This window comes from Papio anubis, chromosome 7 (genome assembly GCF_008728515.1).
Source record: "Papio anubis isolate 15944 chromosome 7, Panubis1.0, whole genome shotgun sequence".
In the NCBI taxonomy this organism is placed as follows: domain Eukaryota; kingdom Metazoa; phylum Chordata; class Mammalia; order Primates; family Cercopithecidae; genus Papio; species Papio anubis.
In genome coordinates, this window is record NC_044982.1 from 75,168,450 (window position 1) to 75,184,403 (window position 15,954).

General features: G+C 37.4%; 1 protein-coding gene across 8 annotated transcripts in view; it reads left to right on the forward strand.

Annotated features, from left to right (window-relative positions):
- HEATR5A (HEAT repeat containing 5A) overlaps positions 1-15,954 on the forward strand; it is a 125,458-nt gene that overhangs the window by 62,677 nt on the left and 46,827 nt on the right. For all 8 annotated transcript variants that reach the window (XM_031668193.1, XM_031668192.1, XM_031668197.1 and 5 more), the window contains 5 exons: positions 7,300-7,405; positions 8,053-8,243; positions 10,127-10,286; positions 12,764-12,953; positions 14,250-14,419. In XM_031668193.1, coding sequence (XP_031524053.1) covers positions 7,300-7,405; positions 8,053-8,243; positions 10,127-10,286; positions 12,764-12,953; positions 14,250-14,419 — 817 coding nt within the window. The remainder of the gene's footprint in view (positions 1-7,299; positions 7,406-8,052; positions 8,244-10,126; positions 10,287-12,763; positions 12,954-14,249; positions 14,420-15,954) is intronic.

Sequence of the window (15,954 nt, forward strand, 5' to 3'; positions counted from 1 at the left end):
TGCACAGTTCATAATAGGGTTCACACTCCTGTGAGAATCTAATGCCGCTGCTGATCTGACAGGAGTTTGGCTCAGATAATAATGCTTGCTTGCCTGCCACTCACCTCCTGCTGTGGACCAGTACCAGGCCATGGACCAGTACCAGTCTGTGGCCCAGGGGTTGGGGACCCCGTGCTTTAGAACACACACACATACATAACACAAAGATAATAGATATTTAATTAACTTGATTGTGGTAATCTATTTCACAATGTATATATGAGCAAAACATCATTAAAAACATCATGTTGTATACCTCATACTATGTAGGGACTTCTATCCTATGCTATTGTATGTGAAAAATTAATAAATACAAGATGGCCTCCCCCAAAAATGGACTTTCGTTTTGAAAAACCAAAGGGTGATAATAATTCCTCATTGAGAATGATAGTTTCTTAATTAGTAACTGGACATACACATTTCTCAGGCATCAAAATCCACTATCCAGGAAATTCTGTTACTATCGGAAAAACTAAATGGGAAGTGAATCTCTCTCATAGGCTATTGTGGCTAATAATAGTTTACAAATCACTGTTATCCACACTGATTCATTCATTCATTTCCTGTCTCTCGACCAACAACAATGCATTTGACTAGATCATAGCTTTTATTATATCTTCTTATCCAGTTATGTCTTCCAGAGGATACCAGTTAGAGAATTTACCTTGATGTCTTTGGTGAAGACTTAGAAAAATATTTTAGTTTCATCACCAACACCTCTCTGAAACAGGTCTTAGAATAATTTGCTTTCATTGCATAGAAAAGTGAATGAAATTTATACTGATTTTTACTAGCTTCAGTTTCAAAAGATGATGTTTTTTCCAAATGTATTTGTAGTGTTTCCTGTATATACTGTAACTATAAGGTTATGGTGATAAGAGAATATATGACTGAATTGTTAATGAATGAAGAGGAAAATTACAGTGATTTGGAATATTCAAAGAAAGATTCATGGAGAGGATGAAATTTGAACTAGTCTCTAACTACCTTTTTATAGAGCATATAATTACTTTAAAATAATTAATTTGGATTAATATACCAGTAACTACTGTGGATAAAACAGGGCTGGCCTTTTAAGCAAAGGGTTTAAATTAAGGATGTTCTTAAATGGTTCCACTACCTTTGATGGGTCTAAAGTGGAAAAGCAAAAAAGAAAATATGCTTTTTACAGGCTTTCCTCTTAAAAAAGTGATTTTATTATTCTAGAGAAGTTTTCTTTTCAGATTTATTGCCTAATTGTAGTTTCATGAAGATCCTTTCTTATTAAGTTTAATGAATTTTTTAATGTGCTCATAGTTTTTGTATCCCCACCTAAATTATAGTAATAATAATGAATATTCAAGGGAGGGGAGGTTTTGTCTGTTTTAATAAAAACATTGAGAACAGATAAAAGCAAACCCTATCATTCTGTTTGGATTCTAACAAATTTGGAACAAACAGGATTCTAACTGTTTTGGAATAAAAATAGTAGATGACCAGGCACAGTAGCTTACACCTGTAACCAAGCACTTTTGGAAGCCAAGTTAGGCAAATTGCTTGAGCCCAATAGTTAAGAGCAGCCTAGGCAACGTGACAAAACCCCTTCTCTACAAAAATACAAAAATTAACTGTGCATGGTGGTGTGCAACTGTAGTCCCAGCTACTCAGGAGGCTGAGGTGGTAGGATCGCTTGATACTGGGAGTTAGAGGTTGCAGTGAGCCAAGATCTCGCCACTGCACTCCAGCCTTAGCAACAGAGCAAGACCCTGTCTCAAAAATGTAAATATAAAGAAGTGACCCTGGCAAGATCCCAGGTACAGAAAGTGGGTTATAAGCAATATCAGCAGTCTCCAGTAGGTGTCGTTACAGAACCAGAAGATAGAAACTACATGAATAGTGAAGTTAAGTTTCTAATTTCCTATTGTCCCAGATATGATATTTATGTAACATATCAGGCTGTTTGCTTTTCAGCCTTACATTTGAGTTATAGAGAAGAAACGTCTTAATTAAAGTATCTATATTTAAACAGCAACCAAGTATTTCAAGCCATTTTGTTATTATTGTGGTTAGCCTTATGTTTAAACAGTTGTATAACATGTGGTTGTCCTAAGGTTGGAAATAATATATTATTTAATATAAATTAATGCACAATTTATTCACAATTTATTAATGCATACGTAATTGTCTTTTAAATTAGTTGATTCTCTATTCTGACTGTAGGGTTCTAACGCAAAAATGTTTAAAGGTTGGAAAGTCAAGATATTTTATACAGAAAAGAAATAATATTGATCTCAATCATGTATTGTTTGTGATTACTTTTTTTTTCTTTGAGACAGCCCAGGTTGGAGTGCGGTGGCTCACTGCATCATCTATCTCCTGGATTTCAAGTGATTCTCCTGCCTCAGCCTCCCAAGTAGTTGGGATTACAGGGATGCATCACTATGCCTGGCTAATTTTTGTATTTTTTAGTGGAGATGGGGTTTCATAATGTTGACCAGGCTGGTCTCAAACTCCTGACCTCAGGTGGTCTGCCCACCTCGGCCTCCCAAAGTGCTAGGATTATAGGCATGAGCCACTGCGCCCAGCCTGTGTGTGGTTACTTTATTTTATGTTTTGTTTTGTTTTGAGACAGAGTTTCACTCTGTCACCCAGGCTGGAATGCAGTGGCACCAACTCAGCTCACTGCAACCTCCACCTCCCGGGTTCAAGTGATTCTCCTGCCTCAGCCTGCCGAGTAGCTGGGACTACAGGCATGTGCCACCGTGCCCGACTAACTTTTATTTTTAGTAGTTACGGGGTTTTGCTGTGTTGTGCAGGCTAGTCTGGAACTCCTGACCTCAGGTGATCTGCCCACATCAGCCTCCCAAAGTCCTGGGATTACAGGTGTAAGCTGCTGCTCCTGGCCTGTGTTTGTGGTTGCTTTTAAATAGATTTTCACCTAATTGCAAAGAATGAGTTCCTTAATTGAGGATTGTTCCACCCTTGACTTGCACATTGGAATTATCCAGACAAATTTTTAAGATACTGAAGATCCTGATTAGTATGGTATGCATAATGTGGGGGTGGGCACTGAAATTTTTTAAACTCCTTAGGTGATTCTGATAAATGGACTGCTTCAACAAATTATGTCACTTGTGAATGGATGGACAGAGAGGAAAAGCTTAAACAGTTATAATTCTCAGTAGTAAAAAATTTTACCATTATATACCCTCTGTCTAAAAAGTATTATTTTGTTTTTGTTTGTGGTTACTGTTTTGCTTGTGTATACGTGTGTACCCTCTGTCTAAAGGGTATATAATGTAAAATGTATAATGTAAAATAAGTCAGCATTTTCAAATGTTGCATCTTCGCCCTTTATTCAGTTAACTGCATTTTTATTCCATCTAGACTTAAAACTTTTAGTACCTATCATTTCATTCCAAACTGATAATTATATGTTATAATTGATACTACTTATGAGTACTAATTCAATATTACTAAGTCATCTCCATCTTCCTGAAGATCAGAATCTTTTGTTGAGATCTCTATAGGAATTGGTGTCATATATCTTGAATCCTTGATTAGTTAATAGTATATTCAGTCTCTTTCAGGATTGGGGGCAGAGAATGAAGAAAAAGATTTTGAGCTCTGACGATCCTGTTTTATAGTCTTTGGTCCATGAATGTGGTCAAGAAGTAATAGTATAAGTCAACTTATAGTACAGAATGACATAATTCTTAATCTCTAACCTTATGTATTTTTATAACTTTAAGTGTGATACAATTTCACAATAACAGATGTAGGATGTGATCTAATAATGACGTTATAGGTTTTTAAACTTGGGAGCTTGATCACACAGTTATTCTTAATTCCCCTTTGTTGTCACATTTACCCTCCATAATCTTCCTATAGGGTGCTTTGGGCATAAATAATGTTCTTGAAAAAAAAAATGTTGGCCAGGCGCAGTGGCTCATGCCTGTAATCCCAGCACTTTGGGAAGCTGAGGCGGGTGGGTCATGAGGCCAGGAGATCAAGATCATCCTGGCTAACATGGTGAAACCCCATCTCTACTAAAAATACAAAAAAATTAGCCAGACATGGTGGCGGGTGCCTGTAGTCCCAGCTACTCGGGAGGCTGAGGCAGGAGAATGGCGTGAACCAGGGAGGCAGAGCTTGCAGTGAGTTGAGATTGCGCCACTGCACTCCAGCCTAGGTGACACAGCGAGACTCCATCTCAAAAAAAAAAAAAAAAAAAAAAAGCCTTAAATATGCACTTAAACAATGGACAGAAAGCTTTTTTTGTTTGTTTTTTAAATTTTTTTTGAGGCAGCATCTCAGTCTGTCATCCAGGCTGGAGTGCAGTGGTGCGATTTTGGCTCACTACAGCTTTAGTCTCCCAAGCTCAAGCAATCGTCCTGCCTCAGCTTCCCAAGTAGCTGGGTCTACAGCCAGGCACCGCTACACTGGCTAATTTTTTTTCTCTTTAGTGGAGATAAGGTCTCACTATGTTGCCTAGGTTGGTCTCAAACTCTTAGGCTCAAGGGATCCTCCTGCCTCTGCCGCCCAAAGTGCTAGGATTACAGGTGTGAGCCACCAGAAAAATTTTCATATGCAAGATATTTAGCATGTTATTTGTAATAAGAAAAATTAGAAATAGCATAAATGATCCAAACTAGGAAGTTGATTAAATAAATTATATTGCCAGAATATGTAATATTAATACCTATTCACTAATACTATTATAGTGAAACCATATAATAGTTAATAAGATGGGAAAATCCCTGATAATGTTGTTTAGGGGAAACAAAATAAGTTATTAACAAAGTATGTACAATACGATCTCTGTTTTCTAAAAATTTATTCATAGATCTAAGGGAGAAAAGACAAGAACAAAGATGTCAAAATGTTAATGGCGGCTCTTTGTAGGTGGTGGGATTTGGGGCAAATTTTTTTTTCATGTGCTTTTCTGAGTTTTTCAAATTTATTATAACAAACACAACATTGATGTAAGGAAATAAGTACTTTTCTAAGTATTCCTAGTACTCCACCATTTTATTACATTTTACTTTCATTTTTATTTTTTATTTTTGGAGACGGAGTCTCGCTCTGTCACCCAGGCTGGAGTACAGTGGTGCCATCTCAGCTCACTGCAGCCTCCACTCTTGGCTCAAGCAGTTCTCCTGCCTCAGCCTCTGAAGTAACTGGGACTACAGGCATGCGCCACCATGCCTGGCTAGTTTTTGTATTTTTAATAGAGATGGGGTTTCACCATGTTGTCCAGGCTGGTCTCAAACTCCTGACGTCAGGTGATCTGCCCACCTTGGCCTCCTAAAGTGCTGGGATTATAGGTGTTTGCCATTGTGCCTGGCCTTTATTACATTTTATGAGCTGATTTTATACATACTGCTTTCCCCAACCTGTATGACGTACACATAGCTTCATACCTTCCTTTTTACCCTTTTAACTCCTTGTACAATTAGGTTTTTTAAAGGCACGATCCCCATGTCTATTCTGATTTGATAACAAAATTGCCATTTACAGGATGGCTTGCCTTGTAGCCTCAGTAGAATGATGGAGATCTAGTTTTAAAGGACTTAGGGGTATTATTGAAAGTACATTAAGGTCAGATAAAAGTATATCTGTATTTTCATGTTCAGCCAGTCATGCCCTGTGTTTAATTACCTGATGCTGTTGTCTTTTATGCTTGCTCAACAAGCACGCCTGACTGTCTACACTACATGCCAAACACAAGTTATTAGGGAAATGAAGATAAAATTACAATCTTTACCCTTCCTGCCATCAAGATAATTTACAACTGAAAAAGTTATCTTCAGTAGATTTCAGGTTTCTCATTTAAAGGCAGAAAAGAGGGAAAAGGAAGTATAGGGCATAGAAACAATGTTTTACGAGAGAAATTAATGGTAAAATGGGGTGGTTTATTTTATGGTTATATGTATTTAATCTTGACATAAGGAATTAAAACCTCTGTTCTATAAGGACATGAAATATTGTTTATATTTATCTTAATTAGAATTGTGAAAATTGGAATATTTTTCTCAGCAGTAGTCGAGTGGTTGAATAAATTTTAGTACATGTATATAATGAAATTTGGATTTAGAAACGTTATAAAAGAAGAAAAATGACCAGGCACAGTGGCTTACCCTATAATCCTAGTACTTTCAGAGACCGAGGCTGGAGGATCACTTGAAGTTAGGAGTTCAAGACCAGCCTGAGCAACACAGTGAGGCCTCATCTCTTTAAAAAAAAAAAAAAAAAAAAAATTAGCAGGGTGTGGGTAATGTGTTCCTATAGTCCCAGGTACTCTGGTGGCTGAGGCTGGAGGATCACTTAAGCTCAGGAGGTCGAGGCTGCAATGAGCTATGATTGCATCTATAGCTAGCCAGAAGCAGCATAGCTCTTTGAATCCCCAACTATGCTTTGAAAATATACTTTGGACTATACTATATGTAAAACAATTTTAACCCTTGCTTTTTTCATTTAACATTACCTTTTTAGCACTTTTCAAATCATTTTTATTCTTCTTTCTTTCTCTGAGACAGGATCTTGCTTTGTTACCCAGGTGGAGTACAGTGGCATGATCATAGCTCACTGTAACCTTGAATTCCTGGGCTCAAGTGACCCTTCTGCTTCAGCCTCCTGGGTAACTAGGACTACAGTCATGTGCCACTATGCCTGGCTAACTTTTTAATTTTTTGTAAAATAAGAGGTCTCACTGTGTTGCCCAGGCTGGTCTTGAACTCCTAGCTTCAAGCAGTCTTCCTGCCTCAAATTCTGTGAGGCTATGTGTTACATATAAATTTTTGTGGAGTTATATCAGTATTGACTACTTTTGTTGGTATCATCTCAAATTTTAGTTTTCCAGTTATTGGAATGTACATTCTCACACTTACAATTACTGCAGTAGTTTAAAGAACCTAAAGTGTGAAGTTTAAATTGTATTCAGAGGCCAGGGGCAGTGGCTCACGCCTATAATCCCAGCACTTTGGGAGACCAAGGTGGGCAGATCACCTGAGATCAGGAGTTCAAGACCAGCCTGGCCAACATGGTGAAACTACTACTCTACTAAAAATACAAAAATTAGCTGGATGTGGTAGCACACACCTGTAATCCCAGCTACTTGGGAGACTGAGGTGAGAGAATCTCTTGAGCCGGGGAGATAGAGGTTGCAGTGAGCTGAGATGGTGCCAATATACTCAAGCCTGGATGACAGAGTGAGACTCCGTCTCAAAAAAAAAAAAAAAAAGTCTTTTTGCTTTCAAATCCTGTTATTTCTGATTGTAGGCTTCCTATATTGGAACAGCTTTTGGACAGTATAAAGCACACAAAAGGAGCTCGTCAGCAAGTGGTTCAGTTACATGTTGTCTCTTCAGTTTCTAGTTTCTTGAAGGTAATTCTATTTATTTATTTATTTATTTATTTAAATGTTTGTTTCATTTTTTAAAAAATTTGTGGCCAATGAAGTTTGTCGGAGGATGATGTTTTTAAAATGCTCTTTTTTCCTTCATTTTTCTTAATCTCCTGATGAAAAGTTTTCAGGATTTGGAATTCTCCTTTAACTTTTTGTCCACATAAAACTTGTTAGAAATCAAACCTATGATCTCTGCATAGAGCCATGCGTTAACCTACCAATCCTGATATCCTGGGCCAGGGATTGATGGACTATAGCCTGTGGACCAAATCCAGCTCGTTGTTACTTATGACTTACCGATTCTACGTACAGTAAAATATGATAGACTTCATTAGTCGCTTATTTTGTGGACATCTCTGTTAATGTTCTTTCAAACCATTTATACCTTAATGATAATTGATTGCCATATTGCTGCCTGGAGGTTTAAAATTCTAAAGTGCTTTGTGGGAAAAAAAAAAAAGGAATTATATATGTATTATCAGTGTGGATTTTTGTGTTCTTATTTGTTTTTAAGTAGTAATCCAAGTATGAACATATTTGGATTTGGTTATCCAGAATATACATTCCTAACTGAATATGATAATTTACTACAATTGTAAGTTTGGGTTGTTCTTTACATATTTCAGTACGTGGCTCTCTCCAAGGGATGTTTAGGTCCAGAAGAAATGAAAAGATTTGCCCTAACATTAGTTACGGGAGCCCTAGAAAGTACCAACCCCTTGCTGAGATGTGCAGCTGCAGAGGCGTGGGCTAGATTAGCCCAAGTGCTTGATGATGGAGCTTTTACTGCTGGATTAGCTCAAGTTAGCTTTGACAAGTAAGTGAATTTCTTATTTAATACTCAGGGGCTATGTTTCAAAACTGGGTATAGCTTTTTGGTTTGTTGGAACTAGTAAGATCTTCATGCTGAGATTTAACTAGGAAAAATTGTCAAATGTTGACTGCTTTAAAATAAAGGAAAGAAAATTAAAATTGGCCTGCTGATCTTGGCACGTAAAACTATTACTATTTCAGCTATAGTCTTTATATAATAAAGATCAGAATCTATATGAGTGATATAATTGATCATCAGTGGGATGGACTTTAGGATAGTGAAATATTTATACAGTTTTATAATGTAAAATGTATATATGATAAGTAATAAGAACAAACTACAGGAAAAAAGACTGTAGGCTGCAGATAAGGAAACAAACGGTACTTTCATGTCTTTTTTTTTTTTTTTTTTGAGATGAAGTCTCGCTCTGTCGCTCAGGCTGGAGTGCAGTGGCACGATCTTGGCTCACTGCAACCTCTGCCTCCTGGGTTCAAGCAATTCTCCTGCCTCAGCCTCGCGAGTAGCTGAGATTACAGGCACATGCCACCACCCAGCTACTTTTTTTGTATTTTTTTAGTAGAGACGGGGCTTCTCCATGCTGGCCAGGCTGGTCTCAAACTCCTGACCTTGTGATCTGCTCGCCTCAGCCTCCCAAAGTGCTGGGATTACAAGCGTGAGCCACCGTGCCCAGCCTGTACTTTCATTTCTATCAGTTGTATAACTTTCAATAGATTACTTAATCCTCTCAGCCAGTGTTCTTCTATTCCAGGTGGTACTGCGCTACCTTCTTAAGAATGTTAAAGTAAATGAGATAGTAAATATTAAAGTAATATGGGGAAAAAGCCTACAAATAAAACTTTGTGGTTGTATTATATATCTATAATAAGTTATATTAGGAATGGTGGTGGTAGTATTGATAGCACTTTGACCTTGGAGTCTACTCAATATGTATGTCTGATTTGAAGTCTGGAGTCAGGTTATTAACTTGGCTCTAATCCCAACTCTACCATTTGATAGTTGGTTACTTTGTGAGAGCTATTTGAGCTATTATTTTGGTTTCCTCATCTATAAACAGGAACTGATAATAGTATGAATTTCAGGGTTGTTGAGAGTATTAAAGAAGGGCTAAATATAAACCACTTAAATGAGCACACAGTAATTTCTAATAAATTCCTAATAAATGTTAACTTCTCATATTTAATTTTATTTATTTTTGAGACAAGGTCTTGCTCTGTCACCCAGGTTGGAGTACAGTGGTGTGATTGTGGCTCACTGCAGCCTCGAACTCCTGGACTCCAGCAATACTCCAGCCTCAGCCTCCCAAGTGACTGGGTCTACAGGCTTGTGGCACTGTGCCCAGTTAATTAAAACAAATTTTTTTTTAGTAGAGACAGGGTCTCATTATGTTGCCCAGGCTGATCTCAAACTCCTGGGTTGAAGTGATCCTCCCGCCTTGGCCTCCCAAAGTGCCTAGAGTACAGGCGTGAGCTACCACACCTGGCCTATTTAATTTTAAAATCAAAATTAAGTTGAAACTCTATGAAATTGAAGTATCTCAGCATTTGAGTTTTTAAAATGTAACTTAATGATAAAGTAATAATAATGTTTGTCTTAAAAACCTTCTTCATGTGTATATATGAAAGACATTGAAACTGTTCATACTAAACTAATCAATAATATGAAGACATTTTGATTCAAAATGTTTTCCTTTGCAAGATGCCTTTCGGTTACTTCAGAATTTTTTATTAGTTAGCCAAAAATGTATTTCTAAATTTTGCAATTATCCATATAAAAAGTTTTGCCTAAGTGACAATGTACATGCATTAGTTTTTGGGGTTTTTTTCTTTTGCAGTGATTACCATTTATTTTTATTTTCATATTTACAGATTGAAATCAGCAAGGGATGTGGTTACCAGAACAGGACACTCATTGGCCTTGGGGTCCCTACATAGGTATTTAGGAGGAATAAGTTCTTCTCAACACCTAAATTCTTGTATTGGAATCCTTTATACTTTGGCACAGGACAACACTTCCCCTGATGTGCAGGTGGGTACCTCATGTGATACTTCCCTTGAAATTCATGATTTGTAGATGATGCAGAATGTGTTTATATTGAACATTAATAATTTGTGAATATGGTTTTCCCCCCATAGTAATTGTGGAAGCCATTGTTAACCTTGATGGATTTTTAAAATTAAAATCTTCTCCCACACTCAGAATGTCTGAAGTCAATTTCATTGTGTTTTTCTGAAAACGTATCTCTGTTCCATCTTAATAATAGCACTGGGCTAGAAGTGGTGGCTCACGCCCATAATCTCACACATTAGGATGCTGAGGCAGGTGGATTGCTTGAGCTCAGGAGTTCAAGACCAGCCTGGGCAACATGGTGAAACACTATCTCTACAAAAGATACAAAAATTAGCCGGGCATGATGGTGAGCATCTGTGGTCTCAGCTACTCGGGAGGCTGAGGTGGGAGGATGGCTTGAGCCGGGGAGAGAGAGGTTGCAGTAAGTCCAGATTGTGCCACTACGCTCCAGCCTAGACAACAGAGCCAGACCCTATCTCAAAAAATAATAATAATACTAAATAATAATAATAGCATCTACTATTTTAAAGAACTTAATAGGTAGCAGGTGTTACGATACATTCTTCTAAGTCTCGTAGTAATTCTCTTAGTCCTCGTAATAATTTATTAGGGTGTATAGCCCATTATGGGGAAATAAAACTGAGGCTTAAGAAGCTAAGCAACTTGCTCACAACTGAAAAGCTAATAAATCATGGAATCAGATCAAGAACACAAGTCATGGACTCCAAACTCCTGTTCTTAACCACTTTATCATATCGTTGTACATATCTTACCCATTTCTGTCAATAAAATCATCATTCTCCTATCTTAATCAAATATGGAATGATTTTTATTTCTCCTGTTCTTTTACTCCCCTTCTGTCATCTTATCTGTCTCCCTTATTAATGTGTGCCGAATTACTGTCATAGCCTCCTAATTCGTCACATTTTTAGTCCTTTTCTTTCCAACTCTCTCTAGATATAAGGCTAAATTCATTTTCCTAAAAGATTTTCATCTTGCCACTTCCCTGCAGAAAAGCTTGACAAAGTGCTTATTGTTTCTTGAATCAACTTCTTTATTCCAGTCCCATCAACTGACCCCATAGATGTTTTCTGTTATTACTTCAAAGTGTTCACTTCTACAGATGATTTATCCACATGTCATTCTCATGTCTACATTTACATTATTTTCTTTTTCTCTTCTCTCCTTACATGCCTATTTGATATTCCACATCTTTTAGTCTTTTAAGATCCATTATAACCACCATCTCATCAAGCTTTAATCCAGTTAGCTTTCCTTCTCTGAATTACCATATTACTACTTGCCTCCTCCACTTCATCTAGTACTTGACTGAATTGACTTACAAGGTTTCCATTTTTCACCCGTCTTTATATATAGTACTTTTTGCTTCTGTTATATTCTTCTCTCTCTTCAACAAGTCTATTCTGAATGTGCCTAGTTTTATATTGAATACCTTTTTTGTTGATTAATTCATATACTTTCCACAGCTCCCAGTGTCATTTCTGAATTTTCTTGATTGCTGTCTCTCACCTAACAAATAGAAGCTCATTTTTGCAGCGTTTAAAGTACTGTAAGCTTTCTTATACATCCATTGATAAGAGGAATAAAACTTTTTCAGTTCATTTTCTGAAGAGAGAGCTTTTAATTTACTTCTTGTTATAGAACATTAAAACATACACAAAATTAGAAGGTATACTATAATGAATCTATTATACCCATCACCTAACTTCAGTGGTTATCAATATATGGCCAGTCTTTTTTCATTTAAACCATTGTGTGTGTGTGTGTGTGTGTGTGTGTGTATCTGCGTGCACGTGTGCACCTGTCATAAATGTACATATCTATGTACAAACAGTACATTATGTAACCACCACCTGAAATCAAGAAACAGCCCATTATCAATACCCCATACACACTTCTCATACTGTCTTCTAGTTAACTACTTACCCCCACCAAGGATAACCACTATCTTAATTTGCAACAGCATAAATTTGTTTTGCCTGCTTCTGTACTTTATGTAAATGGAATCATACAACATATATTCTTTTATGTCTGGCTTTCTTCACTCAACATTATGTTCAAGAGATTTGTCCATATTGTTGAATGTAATTGTAGATTTTGTTGCATCTTTTTAAAAACTTGAATTTTCATTCTTTCTATAGATTAAACAATAAAGTTTTTCAACAAACTAGATTTGATTCAAGCTCTTAGCTAAAGTACCAACTATTACTTGCAATTCTTAATGATGAACTATATCATTCTAAATTAGATGATTGCCTCTGAGTTGGAAGTCCTCCATTTCTCTTTCCGCATTAGTAGTAGCATACACATTTGCTGTTACTTTATTACTTGCTTCAACAAAGGAACAACTTAATGTATTTTATGTTTCTTAATGCTGCTGTAATGTTTTTAATTGTTTTTCTTTGTCATTACAGACCTGGGCATTACATTCTCTATCACTGATCATTGATTCTGCTGGCCCACTGTATTATGTGCATGTGGAACCTACCCTTTCTCTTATTATAATGTTGTTGTTAAATGTGCCTCCTACTCATGCTGAAGTTCACCAAAGCCTTGGTCGCTGTTTGAATGCCCTTATTACCACGTTAGGTCCAGAGCTACAAGGTGTGCATAGCTGCTTTTGTGATGTTTTACATTAAAAATAATACACATAAAAATGAATTCAGTTCGTGGTCTGTATGCTTGGCACATGATAGGTGCTGTATGTTTTGTTAAATGAATGTATAAATGCCGTTCAGCCTGATTTATCTTACCTTGAAAAGACAGAGTACAATATTTCGACAATTACGTATCTCCTAAAGATACCTTCCTTAACAGTTAAAATGACAGACATGAAGCAGAATCATCCAAAGAGCTCTGATCTCTCTTTAAGAAATAAATGACTGGCCGGGCGCGGTGGCTCAAGCCTGTAATCCCAGCACTTTGGGAGGCCGAGGCGGGTGGATCACGAGGTCAGGAGATCGAGACCATCCTGGCTAACATGGTGAAACCCCGTCTCTACTAAAAATACAAAAAACTAGCCGGGCGTGGTGGCGGGCGCCTGTAGTCCCAGCTACTCGGAGGCTGAGGCAGGAGAATGGCGTGAACCTGGGAGGCGGAGCTTGCAGTGAGCCGAGATCGCGCCACTGCACTCCAGCCTGGGTGACACAGCGCGAGACTCCGTCTCAAAAAAAAAAAAAAAAAAAAAAGAAATAAATGACTAAGTCCAAAATTTCAAATATTGCAAGCTGTTCAAATTGCATAGTATTACATGATTATAATACATGAAAGTAATTCTTAACTAATACAAGCGAGGCTAAGTTTATTGGCAATTTCTAATTCCACTTTTTATGAAAATTTGGTATAACCTACTGATAGTCTTAGGTTCTTCTTTGCCTAATAATTTGTGTTGCAATAAACTTTTCAAATTAAGAATAACTAAAGTAGGTCAGGCACAGTGGCTCACACCTGTAATCCTAGCACTTTGGGAAGCTGAGGCAGGTGGATCACTGGAGCTCAGGATTCGAGACCAGCCTAGCCAACATGGTGAAACCCTGTCTGTAGTAAAAATACAAAAAATTAGCCAGACATGGTGGTGTGCACCTGTAGTCCCAGCTACTCGGGAGGCTGAGGCAGGAGAATCACTTGAACCCAGGAGGCAGAAGTTGCTGTGAGCCGAAATGGCACCATTGCACTCTAGCCTGGGCGACAGACTGAGACTCTGTCTCAAAAAAAAAAAAAAAAAAAAAAAGAATAATCTAAAAACCTGTCACTTAGATTATCCCTACTTTTGTAGAAGAAATTGTAAGTCACAGTTTTGTAAGCTCAAAACTGGAAGTAAATTTTAAAACCTGTAATATATGTTTAAAGAGTAATGTTTTTATAGGCCAATTATTAAAAGCTTTCTGCTTTTTATTTTAGGTAACAGTACTTCAATTTCTACCTTAAGGGCCTCCTGTCTACTGGGTTGTGCAGTAATGCAAGATAACCCAGACTGCCTTGTTCAAGCTCAGGCCATCTCTTGCCTTCAGCAGCTTCATATGTTTGCTCCACGACATGTCAACTTGTCTAGCCTGGTCAGCTGCCTCTGTGTGAGTATAAAATTGTAAACCAGTTCTTAGTTTCTTTTATTTGAATCTTAGATTTATCCCAGTACACATTTTAATTATCCTCTAGACTATGTACAAATTTATATGTTATATACATAGCTATTTCCCCTCAGTTCTAGTCTTTTTGGAGAGTAGGGGGCAGCTTTCATGTAATCAGCTCCTAAATCTCTTTTATATTGATTCATTTTTCTCCCATTAATGTTGAAATTGATATTTGGAATATTTATTCATAAATCAATAAACATATATTGGGTGCTTATAATGTCCCATGTACTATATAAATCTGTGGGACATGCAAAACTTCATGTGGTCACCTGTCTCTTTTTTTCTTCTTTTTCATCTATTCTGAGTTATTACAAAGTTCTTTGCATCCCAGATGGAGAAATAACACTTTTCCTTAGTATTCCAGCAACATATACATCAATATCTGGCTTCTAATATTGTATCTACTGAATGTAGAAAGATAAAGGCCATCAACCAGAAGTTCCTTTGAAGTGGTTCGTTGTCATTGGTTTTAAGACTTCCCCTGGCCAGGCGCAGTGGCTTACGCCTGTAATCCCAACACTTCGGGAGGCCAAGGCAGGCAGATCACCTGAGGTTGGTTTAAAACCAGCTTGGCCAACATGGTGAAACCCCGTCTCTACTCAAAATACAAAAATTAGCTGGGCGTGGTGGTGGGCGCCTGTAATCCCAGCTACTGGGGAGGCTGAGCCAGGAGAATCGCTTGAACCCAGGAGGTGGAGGTTGCAGTGAGCCGAGATCGTGCCATTGGCACTCCAGCCTGGGCAAACAAGAATGAAACTCCGTCTCAGGAAAAAAAAAAAAAAAAAAAGATTTACCATGTCACCAGTTTCTATCTGGACTTGCCTCAAAAATTGAGTTGCATTTGGAATTATAAATTGGCACCATTGCTTTTCAACTTTTTCTACTCTTGCAGTGTTTGTAGCACACTCCCATTAGTAACGTGACTGTTGAAAATTATATAGACCTTTCATTTTCAAGCTTAAGGCAAAATATGCAGCATTTCAGAGCTTGAAAAACCTTAGAATCTTAAAAATCTGTCATATAGATTATCCCTACTTTTGTAGAATGTTGTTTGCATTATTAAAATCAATCTTCTCAATAAAAAGATAAACTGAAGACCAAAAAGTTAAATAACTTAAAGTAACACATCTAGCTCACCTAAGTGGTGGCTAAATCTACATTGCAGGTTTCTGGACTCCTCCTTCAGTCCTCATTTCATTATTCCGTACTATCTTTGTAGATCTTATGGATAGATCTTATCTCAACTCTGCCACCTTCTAGCTGTGTGCCTTTAGGGAAGTCCCGTAATCTCTTCTAGCCTCAGCTACCTTGTCTGCAAAATATGAGGATTACACAAAATGCTGCTTGTAAAGGCACACGTCTCAGGCATTTAATTAGTACTCAATAATGGTAGTTGCCCTTGCTGTCTTGACATGTGTCTTCAACACACAGTATATTATTATATTAATTATTGATACTGATAGTCTTATGAA